General features: G+C 40.1%; 1 protein-coding gene and 1 pseudogene across 2 annotated transcripts in view; both read right to left on the bottom strand.

Annotated features, from left to right (window-relative positions):
• Positions 1–432: 432 nt before the first annotated feature.
• LOC110043782 (glutathione hydrolase 1 proenzyme-like) lies at positions 433–9,254 on the bottom strand. The gene is made up of 12 exons (XM_089287011.1): positions 8,995–9,254; positions 8,297–8,517; positions 7,136–7,237; positions 5,929–6,145; positions 5,424–5,556; positions 5,039–5,219; positions 4,668–4,801; positions 4,041–4,228; positions 3,227–3,455; positions 2,785–2,965; positions 2,188–2,314; positions 433–1,186 (listed from the first exon to the last, which is right to left on the bottom strand). Exons 1-11 carry the CDS (start codon positions 9,168–9,170, stop codon positions 2,202–2,204), a joined length of 1,875 nt encoding a protein of 624 aa, XP_089143137.1. The 5' UTR covers positions 9,171–9,254; the 3' UTR covers positions 433–1,186; positions 2,188–2,201.
• A 3,678-nt stretch (positions 9,255–12,932) lies between these two features.
• The window catches only part of LOC149114470 (glutathione hydrolase 1 proenzyme-like), a 10,247-nt pseudogene continuing 7,749 nt past the window's right edge, over positions 12,933–15,430 (bottom strand). The window contains exons 10-12 of the transcript XR_016206476.1: positions 15,312–15,430; positions 14,732–14,858; positions 12,933–13,733 (exon numbers count right to left, since the gene is read on the bottom strand). The exon at positions 15,312–15,430 is cut by the window's right edge and continues 62 nt beyond it. The product of XR_016206476.1 is annotated as a glutathione hydrolase 1 proenzyme-like (transcript). The remainder of the gene's footprint in view (positions 13,734–14,731; positions 14,859–15,311) is intronic.

The following is a 15,430-nucleotide window of genomic DNA, read 5'->3' as shown; positions in this document are numbered from 1 at the left end:
AAAAAACCAAAGTTTGTGTTGTTAACTTGCTTGCTGCCATTTTTGACGACTGAGGGATCAAGGGTTTGAGAGAAAAAGGTAAATGAAACACAGGTATCAAAAACTGTGTTCAGCCAACAGAGATAATACGCACTGCCCACTCGCACGACGATTCAGAACATTATGCAACCCTTTATGTCGCTATTTCTTCTGGTAGCCTGCCGGTGGACGCTCCAGTCTGAAGAGAAGTCGTTGGCAAAGTGTTCAGCGATTTTTACTTGATCTCGTTCAATGGAACTATCGATCGTTAGCAAGATTACAAAACACACCTTTTCAAAATACATACACCGGGGTCAGCAACGATTCGCCCATAGAAACTCTATATCCTTGTGGGGAAGTCAAGTAACTCATAGTCTGCTCAACCAGTCACACAAAAAAACACACTGCTTGATGTTCTTGTAATTAAGCATGCCTTTATTGAATACAACTCTGCTGACAATCGAATAGAAAATCGAATTACCTTTAGCCTCTTTCTCAAAGCGAGTGCCAATCCTTTCATATGAACGAGAGATAAATTCACATGCAAATTTAACTCATTCTAATATGAATGGTTGTGCACCAGGCCTCGCTTTGATAGAGAGGCTTGAGGGTCTTGAGGCATCAGGCAAAGGGCTATTGTACCTGCAGTCCCCAGCTTCCATGTAGTTCGTCCAGCGATAACTTTATAATGACAAGAATTGTATTGCCCTAGCTTTATATTTTGGGCATTACCCTGGTCTAGTTATTGCTCTCCAAGGGAAATCGCATTCAATAGTGAACGGGGCATCGCAGTACCTTTTAAGACGTTAAAATTCATGATCTGGTTTAATTCTAGAATGTTTTAGCTTACTGTTTACTTAGCAATTATACCGGTACCTTGTATGGTTTAAAGCTCACAAAACGCTAATCTGGTATCTTTTAGGGGAGTTCTTCTCAAAATTTCCGACGATCAGCCCATCAATTTTACATAGCAAACCCAATGCCCCCGCCCAAATCGAGTGACGTTTTGTTAACGAAAAAAATGTTAATTCTAAAATTAAACTAAAACTCTTAATATAACTTGGACAATTAGCCTTAGCTCGAGCAAACAAAATTCAAATTCTAAACTTCTTAATGTCTTAATTTTTTTCTTGAGCTTGTTTCTCTTTCTCTTCTGAATTAAAGGAATCTGTGGATTGAATGTTTAAGAGGTCATTCAATGAAAAATTATACAAATGTGTTATTAAGAAATGAAATCAATATTTTAGTAGTCATTAAGAGTAGCATTGGAAACATAAGCAGAGTGGCCAGTGATACGTTGTACGTTGGCCGAATGGTTAGTGCTCTGGAACCTGGATCGAGGGGTTTGGGCTCCAGGCCTGCCCGCTGTTACTATTAGGGACCTTCCGCAAAACACGACGGCAACGGCAACGGCAACGACAACGAGAACGTCACCAAACAAAGGGTTTAATAAGCAAATAAATGGCTGTGCAAGTGCATTATAATTCTTGGTACATGTCTTTGCCGTCCTCTGCAAAACAGCAACGTGAAATGACCAAATTCTGCGTTGTCGGGAGAACGTGAACCACAACGGCTAATTTTTCGTATTTCTATTTGGAATTGAACGCATTCGTAGCATATTCAGTAGGGACAAGTTTTGATTCCGACAGGCACACTAGATAGTTCCAAATAAATGCGAAATTCCAAAATAAAATAGAAATACATTTTTTACCAGGCGTCGTCCTCACCGTCGCCGTCGTATATGCGTAAGGTCCTTATTGTGTTTTAGTGCGAGACACCACAGGCACCATGCCGGTGTAGAAATGGGAAAAAAAGCCAGGATATAACACAAACAACGTATTCCAACGCATCTTAATACAGAAATTGACGTTTCGTATGCTAGTCAACATACATTTTCAAAAGTGACCGTTACAAATTTTGAAACCTATATATCGTAAATATTGGAGGTCTGGATCTAGTCTCAATCTAGGTTAAAACAATGTTTATCGCCGCTGTTTGTGTTATATTCTTAATTAATCAAGCTACGATAGCCTAAGAATTAACAAGAGTTTATACGAAGCTCAAGATATATCTCAACCTTAACTTAACATACCCTTTAATCTCTTCCTCTCTGCACTTTCATCAAGCTTGTGCATTTGTTTCACTTGGATAAGATGAATCACAACTTACCAAAAGATGTTTGGTCAGCGGTAACCTGCCACAAGCCCTCCCTTGCGATGGTCAGCTAGTGCCAGTAGCTCTCCGTTTTCGTCCCTTACAACAAGCTGAACCACACCAATCATTTGCTTCGGGGTTGCTAAATAGATTAAAAATATCCAGTAAAACCAGTGCTACCTTAACTCAGACATTTCAACGGGAAACTGAAACTTCGTCACAAAGGGCAACTCTCTGTTTTCCATATTAATTTCCCCACCTTGTTTTATTTGATCTATCTTTCGGTTGCTTTTAACGAAAGGAGCTCAGTCACGGTATTTTGAGCTATTTTGGCCACGTGCAAAATTATCTTTAAATTGAAGAAACACTGAAAATAATAGTATAGTAAGATAGAAAAACACCATGTAATAAGCCATAAAGGATCAAGGATGGTTTAGGCTGGAGAAGATTAACACAGATTACAAACGACGAACTCGAAAAAATTTAGGCTAAACTTTTCAAGATGAGCAAACCGTGGCGAAACTCCTTTAAGTAAAATTATGGTGGCTTTTAAAGCAACGGAAATAGTTGTGTCAAAGTAATTGCAAACAGAGAAACAAAGGTCTCATTCACCTGTAAATAATGTGGTATCATTTGTGATGTACTTGTGTCCATATCTCTTTAGTCCTTTGATGTACTTCTTTGGAAAGTTTGGTTCAACTAGGACCATATTAGGAAACAACTGACTATGAAGACGAGGCTTAGATACAGCGTCCTTCAGATTGTCTCCAAACCAGAAATAATTCATCAATACCTGAGGAATATAAGAACAGACAAGGAACTGAGTTGGCAATAGCTAGGTGAAAGTTTCCACGGGCCTATAACAAGAAAAAAGTATCCTCTTTACACTTAACAAAAGCAAGTTTTTCAGCCTCTAAACATGACTGAAAAACACATTTTTCAGAGCCATATGGCCACAGTCGGATACCCCAACCACAACTTAACTTCTAAGCAGGCCTATTTCTCGAGTCTTTTATTTACCTATGACCAGGAAGGAGTATGGCTATTTATTTACCTGTGCCAAAGTAGTTGCAATGTATTTTCCTCCAGCGGCTCCGAAAACCATTTTGACATTCCCAGCTTCATCCAGGATGATGGAAGGTGAAGCCATTGACAAGGGCCGCTTGCGCGGAATGAAGGAATCGGGCTCCAAATGATATTCAGTGACCCACATGTTAACGGCATCTAAGAGTTGATCGTTGTAGACTATTCCAAGCTCTTTGCTGCGGAATTTGGCACCAAAACTGCGAAACAAAACAGCAATATTTTTCTTCAAATCAATTGTAAAAGTCTGTCTTTTATCTGTAACAAGAAATACGATGTCAAAGCACAAGTGAAAGGTCGTTACGTTCTTGCTTTTATCTGCGGACGGAGCCACAGTTTTGACTATTCAACTCAAGAGGGAAAGTCAATTTGTCCTTCGTAACTTTTAATTCTAGTGTATGACCATTCAAATGAAAGCTATGACAGCTATCGAGCACTATCTTTACGCAGGGCTGTTTAGTATGCCCTGCAAGTTGGATCCAGTGTGTAGATAAATCCTAGTATGTAAACTGACCATTCAAACGAAAGCTATTGGGCAGTGCTTTCGTGTGGCACTTTTTATTATGCTATGTAGGTTGGCTGTAACTTTTAATTCTGTGAATGAAACCCTAGTGTGTAACGATTCAAATGAAAGCTATCGAGCAGTACTGTCTAGTTCATAAAGCGGTTTTAACTTTTAAATCTGTGAATTCATTCATGGCAAATATCAAAATCATATTGTCGAATCTGATTCTTAGGTCTTTCTGGAAAGGGAGAGGGTAAAAGGTAAAAATGCTACCACTTACTATTTGTTTATTGATGTTGTTATGGCAGCAGCATTGCCGTCTTTGTCAAGGACAGACAAGTGGATTGTACCATCTGTAACATCAATATGATAATTTATTGGACCATAGTAGTCACATGGGTGAGTTTTGTCATCTATTAACTTGCGCAGCTCCTCGCCTTTGTGAGGATCTAACATGTCCTTGACAACCTGCCTCGAAAGAAAAATAGGTCTGCAATATGTAAGTGTGTTTACAGCAACTAAATAAAAAGGTCCGCAGTGTGTAAAAAGCGAACGAAAACTACCGGTTCGAGTGTTCTTGGAAACCACGCTTGCTCCGCAAGTAACGGCTTAATTGAATTTGCAAGTTTCTCGAGCACGCTGATAATCAATACTTGGACATTTTGTAACAACATTGCAAAGTTGCGTGGAAAAGAACATTCGAATAGGTGGTGGGGAAAGCGTCAAGGCAATCTCACAAAAATTGGGAGATGACCTGCATTGGAGTGGCATTCTATCCTGGGAGGGGTGGGGGAATAGCAACAATGTAAGTCGCTTCGTGCCACGAAAACCGAGGGACTGAGGAATGGGCCGGTAGGGGACCTTGTCTTGTGAAACGTTATCTTGTAACTTAAAAGGTGTTTCCTACCTCATCAGTCTTATCACTGAACCTGGGATCCGCGAGGTACGTCTCTTTAGCAGCTACAAAGTTGAACGCTTCAATCATGCGGTGATACGTTAGAATAGGTCGCTCCCTCATGTCATCTGCACTGAAATTAAACCCTGTACGCGCAAACACATAGGACAAAAGGCAATAAATTTCTCCCTGCGTATCACGAAGAATTGTTTAAGTATCACTTTTGTTTAAGCTGTAACTTTTTTATCAATCCTCAGATTGACTAACATCCAATCCTACAGGTGTAGAATACTCCTAGTTTTTTCCCATTTCTACACAAACTGTAGTTAGTGTTCCCCATGTAACTGTATCATAGCTTCGTAACGCCCGTTAATTACGCTCACCATTTAGAATGTTTAAGATGTTTATCAAGGCTGCACCTCCTGCAGGGGGTGGGGTGGTCAGAATTTTGTATCCTTTTACCCCAGGGAGGGAGGCTTCCAGTGGTATCACTTCAACGGCTTTGTAATCTTTCAAGTCTTGCAGGGTAATCTTCGAATGAATCGATTTGAAGTCTTTGATAACCTGAACACAAGAGAAAATTATACGTCACGCTAATGTCATGCGCCACGACATGATAAAGGACAAGACCGTTTATATGTCACGCTAGACTAAGGATGGTTTGGTCACTGAGACAGTGTTCCATAGGGCGGCAAAGTATACATTGAGGCATTTCAACCAATTGCAGCGAGGCTTGTAATCTATACACATAACTAACAAGAACTGTACCTGCTTTGCCATTTTTCCGCCATAAAACTCATCTGCACCAGCCTCAGCAATCTTTTGAAGAGTTTTTCCATATTTTGTCCGTTTGATTGGGTCGCCCTTTTTGATAAACCGGCCGTTCGGCTTGAGCAATTCGCTGAAAAGGGCAACAATGTAAATGAATAGGTTAAGGAAAGCTTGTGATCATGAACAACTATTGATCTAAAGTAACGTTAGACATAAAGACAGACAGTTGGACAGACAGGAAGACAGACATGACAGACAGACAGACAGTTACCAGTCATACAGTCAAACAGCTGGTCATTCAGAAAGACAGCTAGTCATATGCATCATTCCGACAGTCACACAGTCAGTAAATCAGTCAGACAGTCATACAGATAGGCAGATAGACAGTCAAACAGATGGACAGCAAAACTAGAAGTATTGCACAGATATAACACGTCGACAAAAATGAACAATAACTTATCACTGGAGCTATTGTTAATTATGTCAGGGCTGTTCCACTCACCTTAATCCAGGGTCGTTATTAATAATTCGCTGATTAAGTGAAACTGCCAATTCTAACGCGGGAGTGGCTGGGAATCCTTTCGTAGCGATCTCAATAGCAGGTTGAAACAAGTCTTTCCAGGGTAGCCGGCCATATTTTTTCCACGCCGCTTCAAATCCACGCAGCTCACCAGGCACGCCTAAGAATTCTCCTTCTCCTGAATTTCCAGTTTTTTGATCTGAAACAAGAAATCCAAACTGAGGATGAGATAATCAGAACACTTGCAGCACCCAGTATTCGGGAAACAGGGATGGCTCAGTGGTGAGAGTGCTCGCCTCCCACCAATGTGGCCCGGGTTCAATTCCGACCCGGCGTCATACGTGGGTTGAGTTTGTTGCTGGTTAATTCTCGCCATGCTCCGAGGGTTTTACTCCGTGTTCTCCTGTTTTCCACCCTCCACAAAAACCAGCATTCTAAATTCCAGTTTGACCAGATAGAGGACCCGAATGAAAACCGGCTTAGGCTGATGTGGCTTGCTCTCTAAATATTGTAATCTGTTTAAGCGCGGGAAAAATTTTTACCAGCGCCAATCGCACGAAAATGCACGTCAGCGAACTTACGATTAAATTTGGCTTTCTATGTTGTAAATTCTGGACGTCTGAACACACAAAGGTTTATGATGCATACCTTAAAAGAGAAACATGCCATTTCTTCTGATAAAAAGAAACAACATGCCATTATAATGAAACCAAGCGATCGTGTTGTAGCGGTTTTTAATTGATTGAGTGTCGTAAAACCAAAGCCAAAGTAGTCACTCTGACCAATCACAAAAGACACAGACAATCGAATGAACCAATCAAAACTCGAACTACGTACAAGTAGCTGACGCGAAGCGCGGGAAAACGTGCGCGAGCGCGTCACGATTGGTTTTTGTTTTACTTCTGATTGGGCGAAAAAGTGGCGCGAGTTTTTTAAGCCAATCGTGTAGCGTAGTGAGGTAAAGCCAATTACTTTTCGACACTCAAATGAAAACCACTCTACCATCAAAAGACAATAAAGGGTCTTTTTCCGAATCTTCTAAAGTTCTCAAAGGATCTTCATCAATCTTAAAAAAACTAATACGACACCTTTGGTAAACATTTAACAGATTAACAGTTGATTAACAGTTGATTCAGTGCAGAGCTGATCGGTGACTGATCTGCTCATTGTGATTTTTAAAGTACCTCACCTCTTTCCGTGAACTTCGCCAGAAGATGTTGAATCTCCTCCGCTGTCTCAGCTTTTTCACGTGCGGCAACGGCCTCTCTGAAATTTATCACACTCCTGTTGCCTGCAAAATTGCCAAAGGAACTCGTCAAATGTAGGCAGCGTTATCCATGTTGTAAAAGAAGTTGTCTACTCTACTTTTTCAAATGTACCATTTGACAAACTAACATTTACTCCCCAAAAGTAGGTTGTGTTAAGTTACAGCGGCCCCCTCCGAAAGAAAAAATCCGGGAAGGGCGATTGTAACTCAATTTACCAAAAAGTCGAAGTAAACTTCACCCAAAAACCTGAAATACAGCCTTTTTACCTCTTCGTCGGATGTTTGCAATTCCCAATATAGAAATTTCGAAATTTAGAGGCAAACGAAAACGCCTTTTTCCCCCAATATTTTGCCATGAACCTGTTTTGCCGCGCATGATCTCAAAACAACCGTCATTCGCACGGAAAAATCTTCACTGCTAACGAAACTCGACGAAATTAAAGCTAAGGCATGACAGTTGGATGTGGGTTTTCTTCACTCCCATTGACTACTATCAAAACGCAGTCCAACGAACTGCCAGAGCCCTTGAGTTAATATTACTAAGCCGCTTGTTAACCGAGCCAAAACTCTCGTTGACTCACTTGGCTTTGAATTTGATGAGAGCTCATGAAAGCTGGCGGCCAAAAGTACAGCAAGGGCTTAAACTCTTCCATGGGGACTGGCCTTTAAACTAAGGGCGCGCCCACACTACGCCGGAGAAATTTGAAAACAGCGTTTTCACTCTGAAAACGCATCAAATGTTTTCCCTCCACACTTCTTGGGAGAAATTTGAAAACGCAATAATCACCGGTCATTTTGGATTTGTGTTGAGGAAAACTGGCGGACAAGGAAACCAAACGATTACTGTGATGTCATCGTTTTCGGAAAGCTCCGTTTTCGAAATGTTTTTTCGTCCACACTAAAACGCAAAGCCGGCGTTTTGAAATTCTTCCTGTTTGAAGAGCGTTTTCCAAAAGCTCCGTTTCCCGTGACGGATAAGTGTGGACGGTAAGCCTAACCGTGGAAATAAAGCTGCGTTTTCAAATTTCTCCGCGGTAGTGTGGACAGGGCTTTATATACATCGCACACGTGGTTACATCATACCTGTTTTGCTGTCATAAACAATCATGAACCCTCCTCCGCCTATCCCAGCTGAATGCGCGTTCACCACACCAACACACAGAGCGGTGGCAATGGCGGCGTCAACTGCGTTCCCGTTTTGATCTCGTAAAATTTTAACGCCATATTCTGAACACGTTTTGTAATCTGCTGCAACGGCCGCGGTCTTAAACTTGAGAGGATCCGTAGGCTTCAACGTAAGCTGTCTGGAAAAAATGCACTATCTTAATACGCAGTATAGGTAAAACCTTTACTTTCTGTCTGAGGTACAAGCTTGAAGGTGTCTGTGAGACAGTTTTGGTACCACGTTAAAGGACTTCGCAGTCTGACTTCAAAACTGAGCTTTTCCAGGTCACATACCACAATAGTTAATGAATAACACATCCTGGTCAGATTAGATAAGTCACGTGACACGCAACGCGCGTCAAACATAGCCGTTAATTTAAAATAAACAACGTATGTTTATGTTTTAGAATCAAAACTTCCGTATTAAGCTCAATATTAGTAGTCTTTTCGAAAAAATTGTACCCTTGTAAATTTCCATGTTGATTTTCGAATGTAAAAGAAATTTTTATAAGTATAATAAGGAAGTTAAAATAGAAATGCATTAAGTAGTTCTTAGTCCAAAACTAAAGATAAAGCAACTAACACCAAAGATGTTCATAAAATTATTTAACTCATACCTTGCCCCGCGAAAGAGACCGTGGATTAATTCATTAAAATCGTTGTGAATCTTTTCTCCAGCTTTAGTGAAGTGAATCACGCCTCCCACAGCGACCAACACGGTCAGTAGGGCCAGTCTCCCTCTCCAACTCAGCCAGCGAGATTTCCCGCCGTTAGAGTAATCAGAGTCCGTCATTTAAAAAGCAAAGCTTGCGTGATCGAGAAAACAACAGGCGAGGCAATCTTTAAACCGAGCTGATCAAGAAGGTGAAGGGCACCTTTTTTCAGCAAATGTTTAATAATTGATATAGTTAAGAGGCTTTTAAATTTACAGGTATTGCAATTCCGTTACCAGCTGCGGTCTGTTTCACACACAAGCTCGAAATAGAAATTCTCTCTATCAGTTGCTATACATCTTTATGACATCGGTTGAGAGAATTTGATGGTCAATCATGAGAATGTTTCCGAGTCAATGATTTCTCTAACCCGTTACTTAATTTGCTAATAAATTGGTAGTGTAAATAAAAATTAATTGATTGACAGTCTTAGGAAGGGAAGAGTTAGTACGAAAAGCTGAAGACAGATTTAGTATTGTGAGGCTTTGGTTAGTTTGGTTCATACTGTTACTCTAATAGTTCAACTTTTACGACACAATCAAACATCTAGAGTAGATATTTGCTGCAGCATCTCGTGAACGCTTGTTGTACTTTTGTTTTCCCCTCAAAGCCTCTGGTCTACTTCCCCTTCTTCCTAAATATCCCAGGGATTTTCACTTTAATTAAGGGCTCAATAGGTTAATTACATAATAAGTATTCAAATCCCCTTAACAGATTAACTCTATTTGAGTTGAAATGGCCGTTCATTTTGGAGTTAGCCGTCTAACCTGCGTAGCTAGCGGTATTGGGGCGCGAGTGCATTTGTTTTGGCGGGAATAAAATGGTGCCCTCGCCACCAACAATCACTCACTCGCGATTCCCACCAGCTAGGCAGGCTAGTGCCTTTCTTGAAATGCAATCTTATTCGCAAGCAGGTCGCTGACCAATCAGAAAACGAAGTACTTTCATTTGAGAACGCTCCTGCCTGAATCACCAACATGTTATTTCTAGAAAATAGCATTTTTCTTCAAGCACAAATTCTGGCTCTCTGAATGAAAGTTTCCGTTAATTAGGCGGCGGCTATTTCTGGTAGTAACATATGACACTTAATGTTTACTATTTGTTAAAAATTCACTCATAAAAATTACTAAGAAGTGACAATGGGTAGCATAAAGACATCTTTTACTTTTTCTCAGCACCTTAAAAATTAAGCGTTAATTAAAAATTGTCTACATCTTAAAACAGTTATGTAAAGTTACTACTATCAAAATAAGTGGCGAAATAAGACGAAGAGTCATATGCACGTACAAACCAGATTCATCTTAGGCTAGCGGGTCAGTCCAAGAAAATCTCTACAAACCCCAAGAATTCAAAGAAAGCACAACAAATAAAAGTAGGTGAAAAAAAAAAGTCCGGTATACAGGAAGGTTTGAACATCGAAAATGAAATCCTAGAATTTTCTGTTCCCGCGCTCATCGTGCTACCACTTGTTGGGTTGACGTTCTTATAAGGTGGTACTCGTCTTTCTGTCTCTTTAAACTTCCCGTTTTCGCGGATCTGTTGATGCAAAATACATGATTTGATTAACTTCTATGCAGCAACGACTACAATTTGTGTTAATGGTCAAGACATGGAAACTGCCGTTAGAACATGTTCCAATTAGATTCAGTGATTCATTCAAATAAGAAATTGCACGAATCAGTCAATTGATTAACATGGGCCTCTGCAAGTTGGATGTATTAACCCTGTTCCATAAAGGAATGCGTCTTAAGGCGATGTCACACAGCTTAGCTATTAGTTGTCATTTTGTAGGTGTCAAAATCCTTTAACTATCTGATCTCAGAGAAATTTAAGTCACTGCCTTAGTGCGTTGGAAAAAGGAGTTGTTGAAAAGTAGCAGCCAAGAAGAGAGAGAGAAAAACAATTGAATTTGAGAGAACAGAAAACTACGAGAAGTTCAAACAAAAAACAAGGGAAATACTGTGATCTCTGATTATTGTTGTTTCTGAAAACATTAATTTTTAAGATTATCTGAAGCATCCTAAGATTTCTAAATAAGCTTTCCAAAGGTACCTGGAGATTACCCCAAGACGTCCGAAGCTTTTGATCCTTTGACACTAACCACTAGCTACTTGCCTCAAATTAAATTTGAACTGATCAGCGGTAGCCTGCGCGACTCCTCCCTTACGATAGTCTGCTAGGCAGAATTCAGTAATTTGAAATATCGCTTCTCGGATCATTCTGTCAGCAGGTGTTAAGAACCTGTCAATGTAACGAAGCGTCCCTAACTAGAAGTTCGCTGTAGGGAAATCGTTTAGCATATTGCAAAGTCTATAAGCTTCTAACGAAATCCAAACTTAAGCTCCATCGTGCTATCGTTGTTATGGTCACAATGGCAGTTAATTTCCCGTCCGCTCGTAAGCGAGGAAGTCAATCTGCATGCACTGAACACGTACAGCCAATAAACATCGAGTTTATTAATTCATAGAGTTATTTTGTTTATATTACGGTTTTTAGCGGGCCATAAACTGACATAATTGAAGGATTTATCCAAGCCCCGGCCAAACGATCGCAACATTTCGTCGCAACATATCGCAACATTGTTGGGCGCAACATGTTGCGCGCGTTTGGCCACCCTGTTGCGACGTGTTGCGACATGCTGGGTGTTACAAGTGAGTATATGAAATATCATATATTTGAACTGCCCGAGAAAGATATGAAGACATGATTGATCATCGCAGTTATATACAGAACTTAAGCAGTTGTGAAATTGAAACCTGAAAACAAAATTCAGGCTTGGACGGAATCGAGCCCATGACCTCTGCGATACCGGTGCAGTGCTCTGCCAACTGAGCTATCAAGCCAACGGGGTCTGGTCACGCTGTGAGTTCATAATATACCCGTAGATGATGAAGATACAAGTGAATATATGAAATATCATATATTTGGACTGCAGAGAGAGACACAAAGACACGATTGATCATCGCAGTTATACAAAACTTAAGCAGTTGTGAAATTAAAGTCTGTCTTCATATGTTGGGTGTTATTTGCTCAAGTTTGAAAGTAGTCAAATTTGCGTTGTCATGTTGCGATCCTTTGGCCGGGGTGTCAGAGTTCACGTGCACTCATATACTAAACTAAATTCTCCAATTATCAGCCATATAAGAAAGTTTACTTACCTTAACTTTTGCCATTTAGCTTTGATTAAGTGTTCTAGAGAATTTGTGAAAGATTTTCCTGCTCCAGTGACATACAATGTTACACCAACAGCGCTCAAAACGGTTAACATAGCCAGGAGATGTTTGAGTAAACATCTCCTCCAGCTACTTCCAACACCATTACCAGGTTGCAATTCAGCAATGGCCATTTGAAAATCAGCTTCACCATAAAATGCTTGCTTCTTTTAAAGGGATGGTTTCGCGGTTAGGTGCATGTCCAAGCTATGACGAAAGACAAATCAGTTCTATTGTTTATGGACCAATCGGAAGCGAGTATGTAAATCACGTGCAAAGCTTAACCTTGAAAGTTTGCCGGTGAAATTTTTGCGTCGTTTGGCCAACCTGTCAAATCACGCACGACGATTCAGAACTTTATGCCAACCCTTGATGTCGTTATTTCTTCTGGTAGCCTGCCGGTGGACGCTCCAGTCTGACGAGAAGTCGTTGGCAAAGTGTTCAGCGACATTTACTTGATCTCGTTCAATGGAACCACCGATCGTTAGCAAGATTACATGACATACCTTTTCAAAATGCATACATCGGGGTCAGCAACGATTCGCCCACAGAAACTCTATATCCTTGTGGGGAAGTCAAGTAACTCATAGTCTGCTCAACCAGTAACACAAAAAAACACAGTGCTTGATGTTCTTGTAATTAAGCATACCTTTATTGAATACAACTCTACTGACAATCGAATAGAAAATCGAATAACATAAAGTGAAAAGAATGAAAATAGGCCATTTCCGAATTACCTTTAGCCTCTTTCTCAAAGCGAGTCTTAGTGCCAGTCCTTTCATATGAACGAGAGATAAATTCACATGCAAATTTAACTCATTTTCATATGAATGGTTGTGCACCAAGCCTCGCTTTGATAGAGAGGCTTGAGGGTCTTGAAGCAACAGGAAATGGGCTATTGCACTTGCAGTCCCCAGTTTCCCTGTAGTTCTTCCAGCGATAACTTTATAATGACAACATTTGTATTGCCTTAGCTTTATATGTTGGGCGTTGCCCTGGTCTAGTTATTGCTCTGCAAGGGGAATCACATTCAAAAATGAACGAGGCATCGCAGTACCTTTTAAGGGGTTAAAATTCATGTTCTGGTTTAATTCTAGAATGTTTTAGCTTACTGCTTACTTAAAGTTGGGAGAAGACCAACTGGTTCCTTCTATAAGTTCACAAAACGCTAATCTGGTATCTTTTAGGGGAGTTCTTCTCAAAATTTCCGACGATTACCCCATCCATTTCACATAGCAAACTCATTCCCCCACCCAAATCGAGTGACGTTTTGTTAACGAAAAAATGTTAATTATAAAATTAAACTAAAACTCTAAATATAACTTGGACAATTAGCCTTAGCTCGAGCAAACAAAATTCAAATTCTAAACTTCTTAATGTCTTAATTTTTTTCTTGAGCTTGTTTCTCTTTCTCTTCTGAATTAAAGGAATCTGTGGATTGAATGTTTAAGAGGTCATTCAATGAAAAATTATACAAATGTGTTATTAAGAAATGAAATCAATCTTTTAGTAGTCATTAAGAGTAGCATTGGAAACATAAGCAGAATGGGTGATACGTTGTACGTTGGCCAAATGGTTAGTGCTCTGGAACCTGGATCGAGGGGTCCGGGCTCCAGGCCTGCCGCTGTTACTATTAGGGACCTTACGCAAAACACGACGGCAACGGCAACGACGACGAGAACGTCACCAAACAAAGGGTTTAATAAGCAAATAAATGGCTGTGCAAGTGCATTATAATTCTTGGTACATGTCTTTGCCGTCCTCCGCAAAACAGCAACGTGAAATGACCAAATTCTGCGTTGTCAGGAGAACGTGAACAACAACGGCTAACTTTTCGCATTTCTATTTGGAATTGAACGCATTCGTAGCATATTCAGTAGGGACAAGTTTTGATACCGACAGACACACTAGACAGTTCCAAATAAATGCGAAATTCCAAAATAAAATACATACATTTTTTTTTACCAGGCGTCGTCCTCGCCGTTGCCGTGCGTAAGGTCCCTATTGTGTTTTAATGCGAGACACCTCACAGGCACCATGCCGGTGTAGAAATGGGAAAAAAAGCCAGGATATAACACAAACAGCGGTGATAAACATTGTATTCCAACGCATCTTAATACAGAAATTGACGTTTCGTATGCTAGTCAACATACATTTTCAAAAGTGACCGTTACAAATTTTGAAACCTATATATTGTAAATATTGGAGGTCTGGATCTAGTCTCAATCTAGGTTAAAACAATGTTTATCGCCGCTGTTTGTGTTATATTCTTAATTAATCAAGCTACGATAGCCTAAGAATTAACAAGAGTTTATACGAAGCTCAAGATACATCTTAACCTCAACTAAACATACCCTTTACTCTCTCTCTCCGCACTTTCATCAAGCTTGTGCATTTGTTTCACTTGGATAAGATGAATCACAACTTACCAAAAGATGTTTGGTCAGCGGTAACCTGCCACAAGCCCTCCCTTGCGATGGTCAGCTAGTGCCAGTAGCTCTCCGTTCTCGTCCCTTACAACAAGCCGAACCACACCAATCATTTGCTTCGGGGTTGCTAAATAGATTAAAAATATCCAGTAAAACTAGTGCTACCTTAACTCAGACATTTCAACGGGAAACTGAAACTTCGTCACAAAGGGCAACTCTCTGTTTTCCAAATTAATTTCCCCACCTTGTTTTATTTTATCTCTCTTTCGGTTGCTTTTAACGAAAGGAGCTCAGTCACGGTATTTTGAGCTATTTTGGCCACGTTTACCTTTAAATTGAAGAAACACTGAAAATAATAGTATAGTAAGATAGAAAAACACCATGTAATAAGTCAAGGATGGTTTAGGCTGGAGAAGATTAACACAGATTACAAACGACGAACTCGAAAAAATTTAGGCTAAACTTTTCAAGATGAGCAAACCGTGGCGAAACTCCTTTAAGTAAAATTATGGTGGCTTTTAAAGCAACGGAAATAGCTGTGTCAAAGTATTGCAAACAGAGAAACAAAGATCTCATTCACCTGTAAATAATGTGGTATCATTGGTGATATGCTTGTGTCCATATCTCTTTAGTCCTTTGATGTACTTCTTTGGAAAGTTTGGTTCAACTAGGACCATATTAGGAAACAACTGACTATGA

The sequence above is a fragment of the Orbicella faveolata genome, unplaced genomic scaffold, assembly GCF_042242905.1.
Source record: "Orbicella faveolata isolate gen_17 unplaced genomic scaffold, um_ofav_v1 contig_14, whole genome shotgun sequence".
NCBI lineage: Eukaryota > Metazoa > Cnidaria > Anthozoa > Scleractinia > Merulinidae > Orbicella > Orbicella faveolata.
This window is presented reverse-complemented; position numbering and strand designations above follow the sequence as displayed.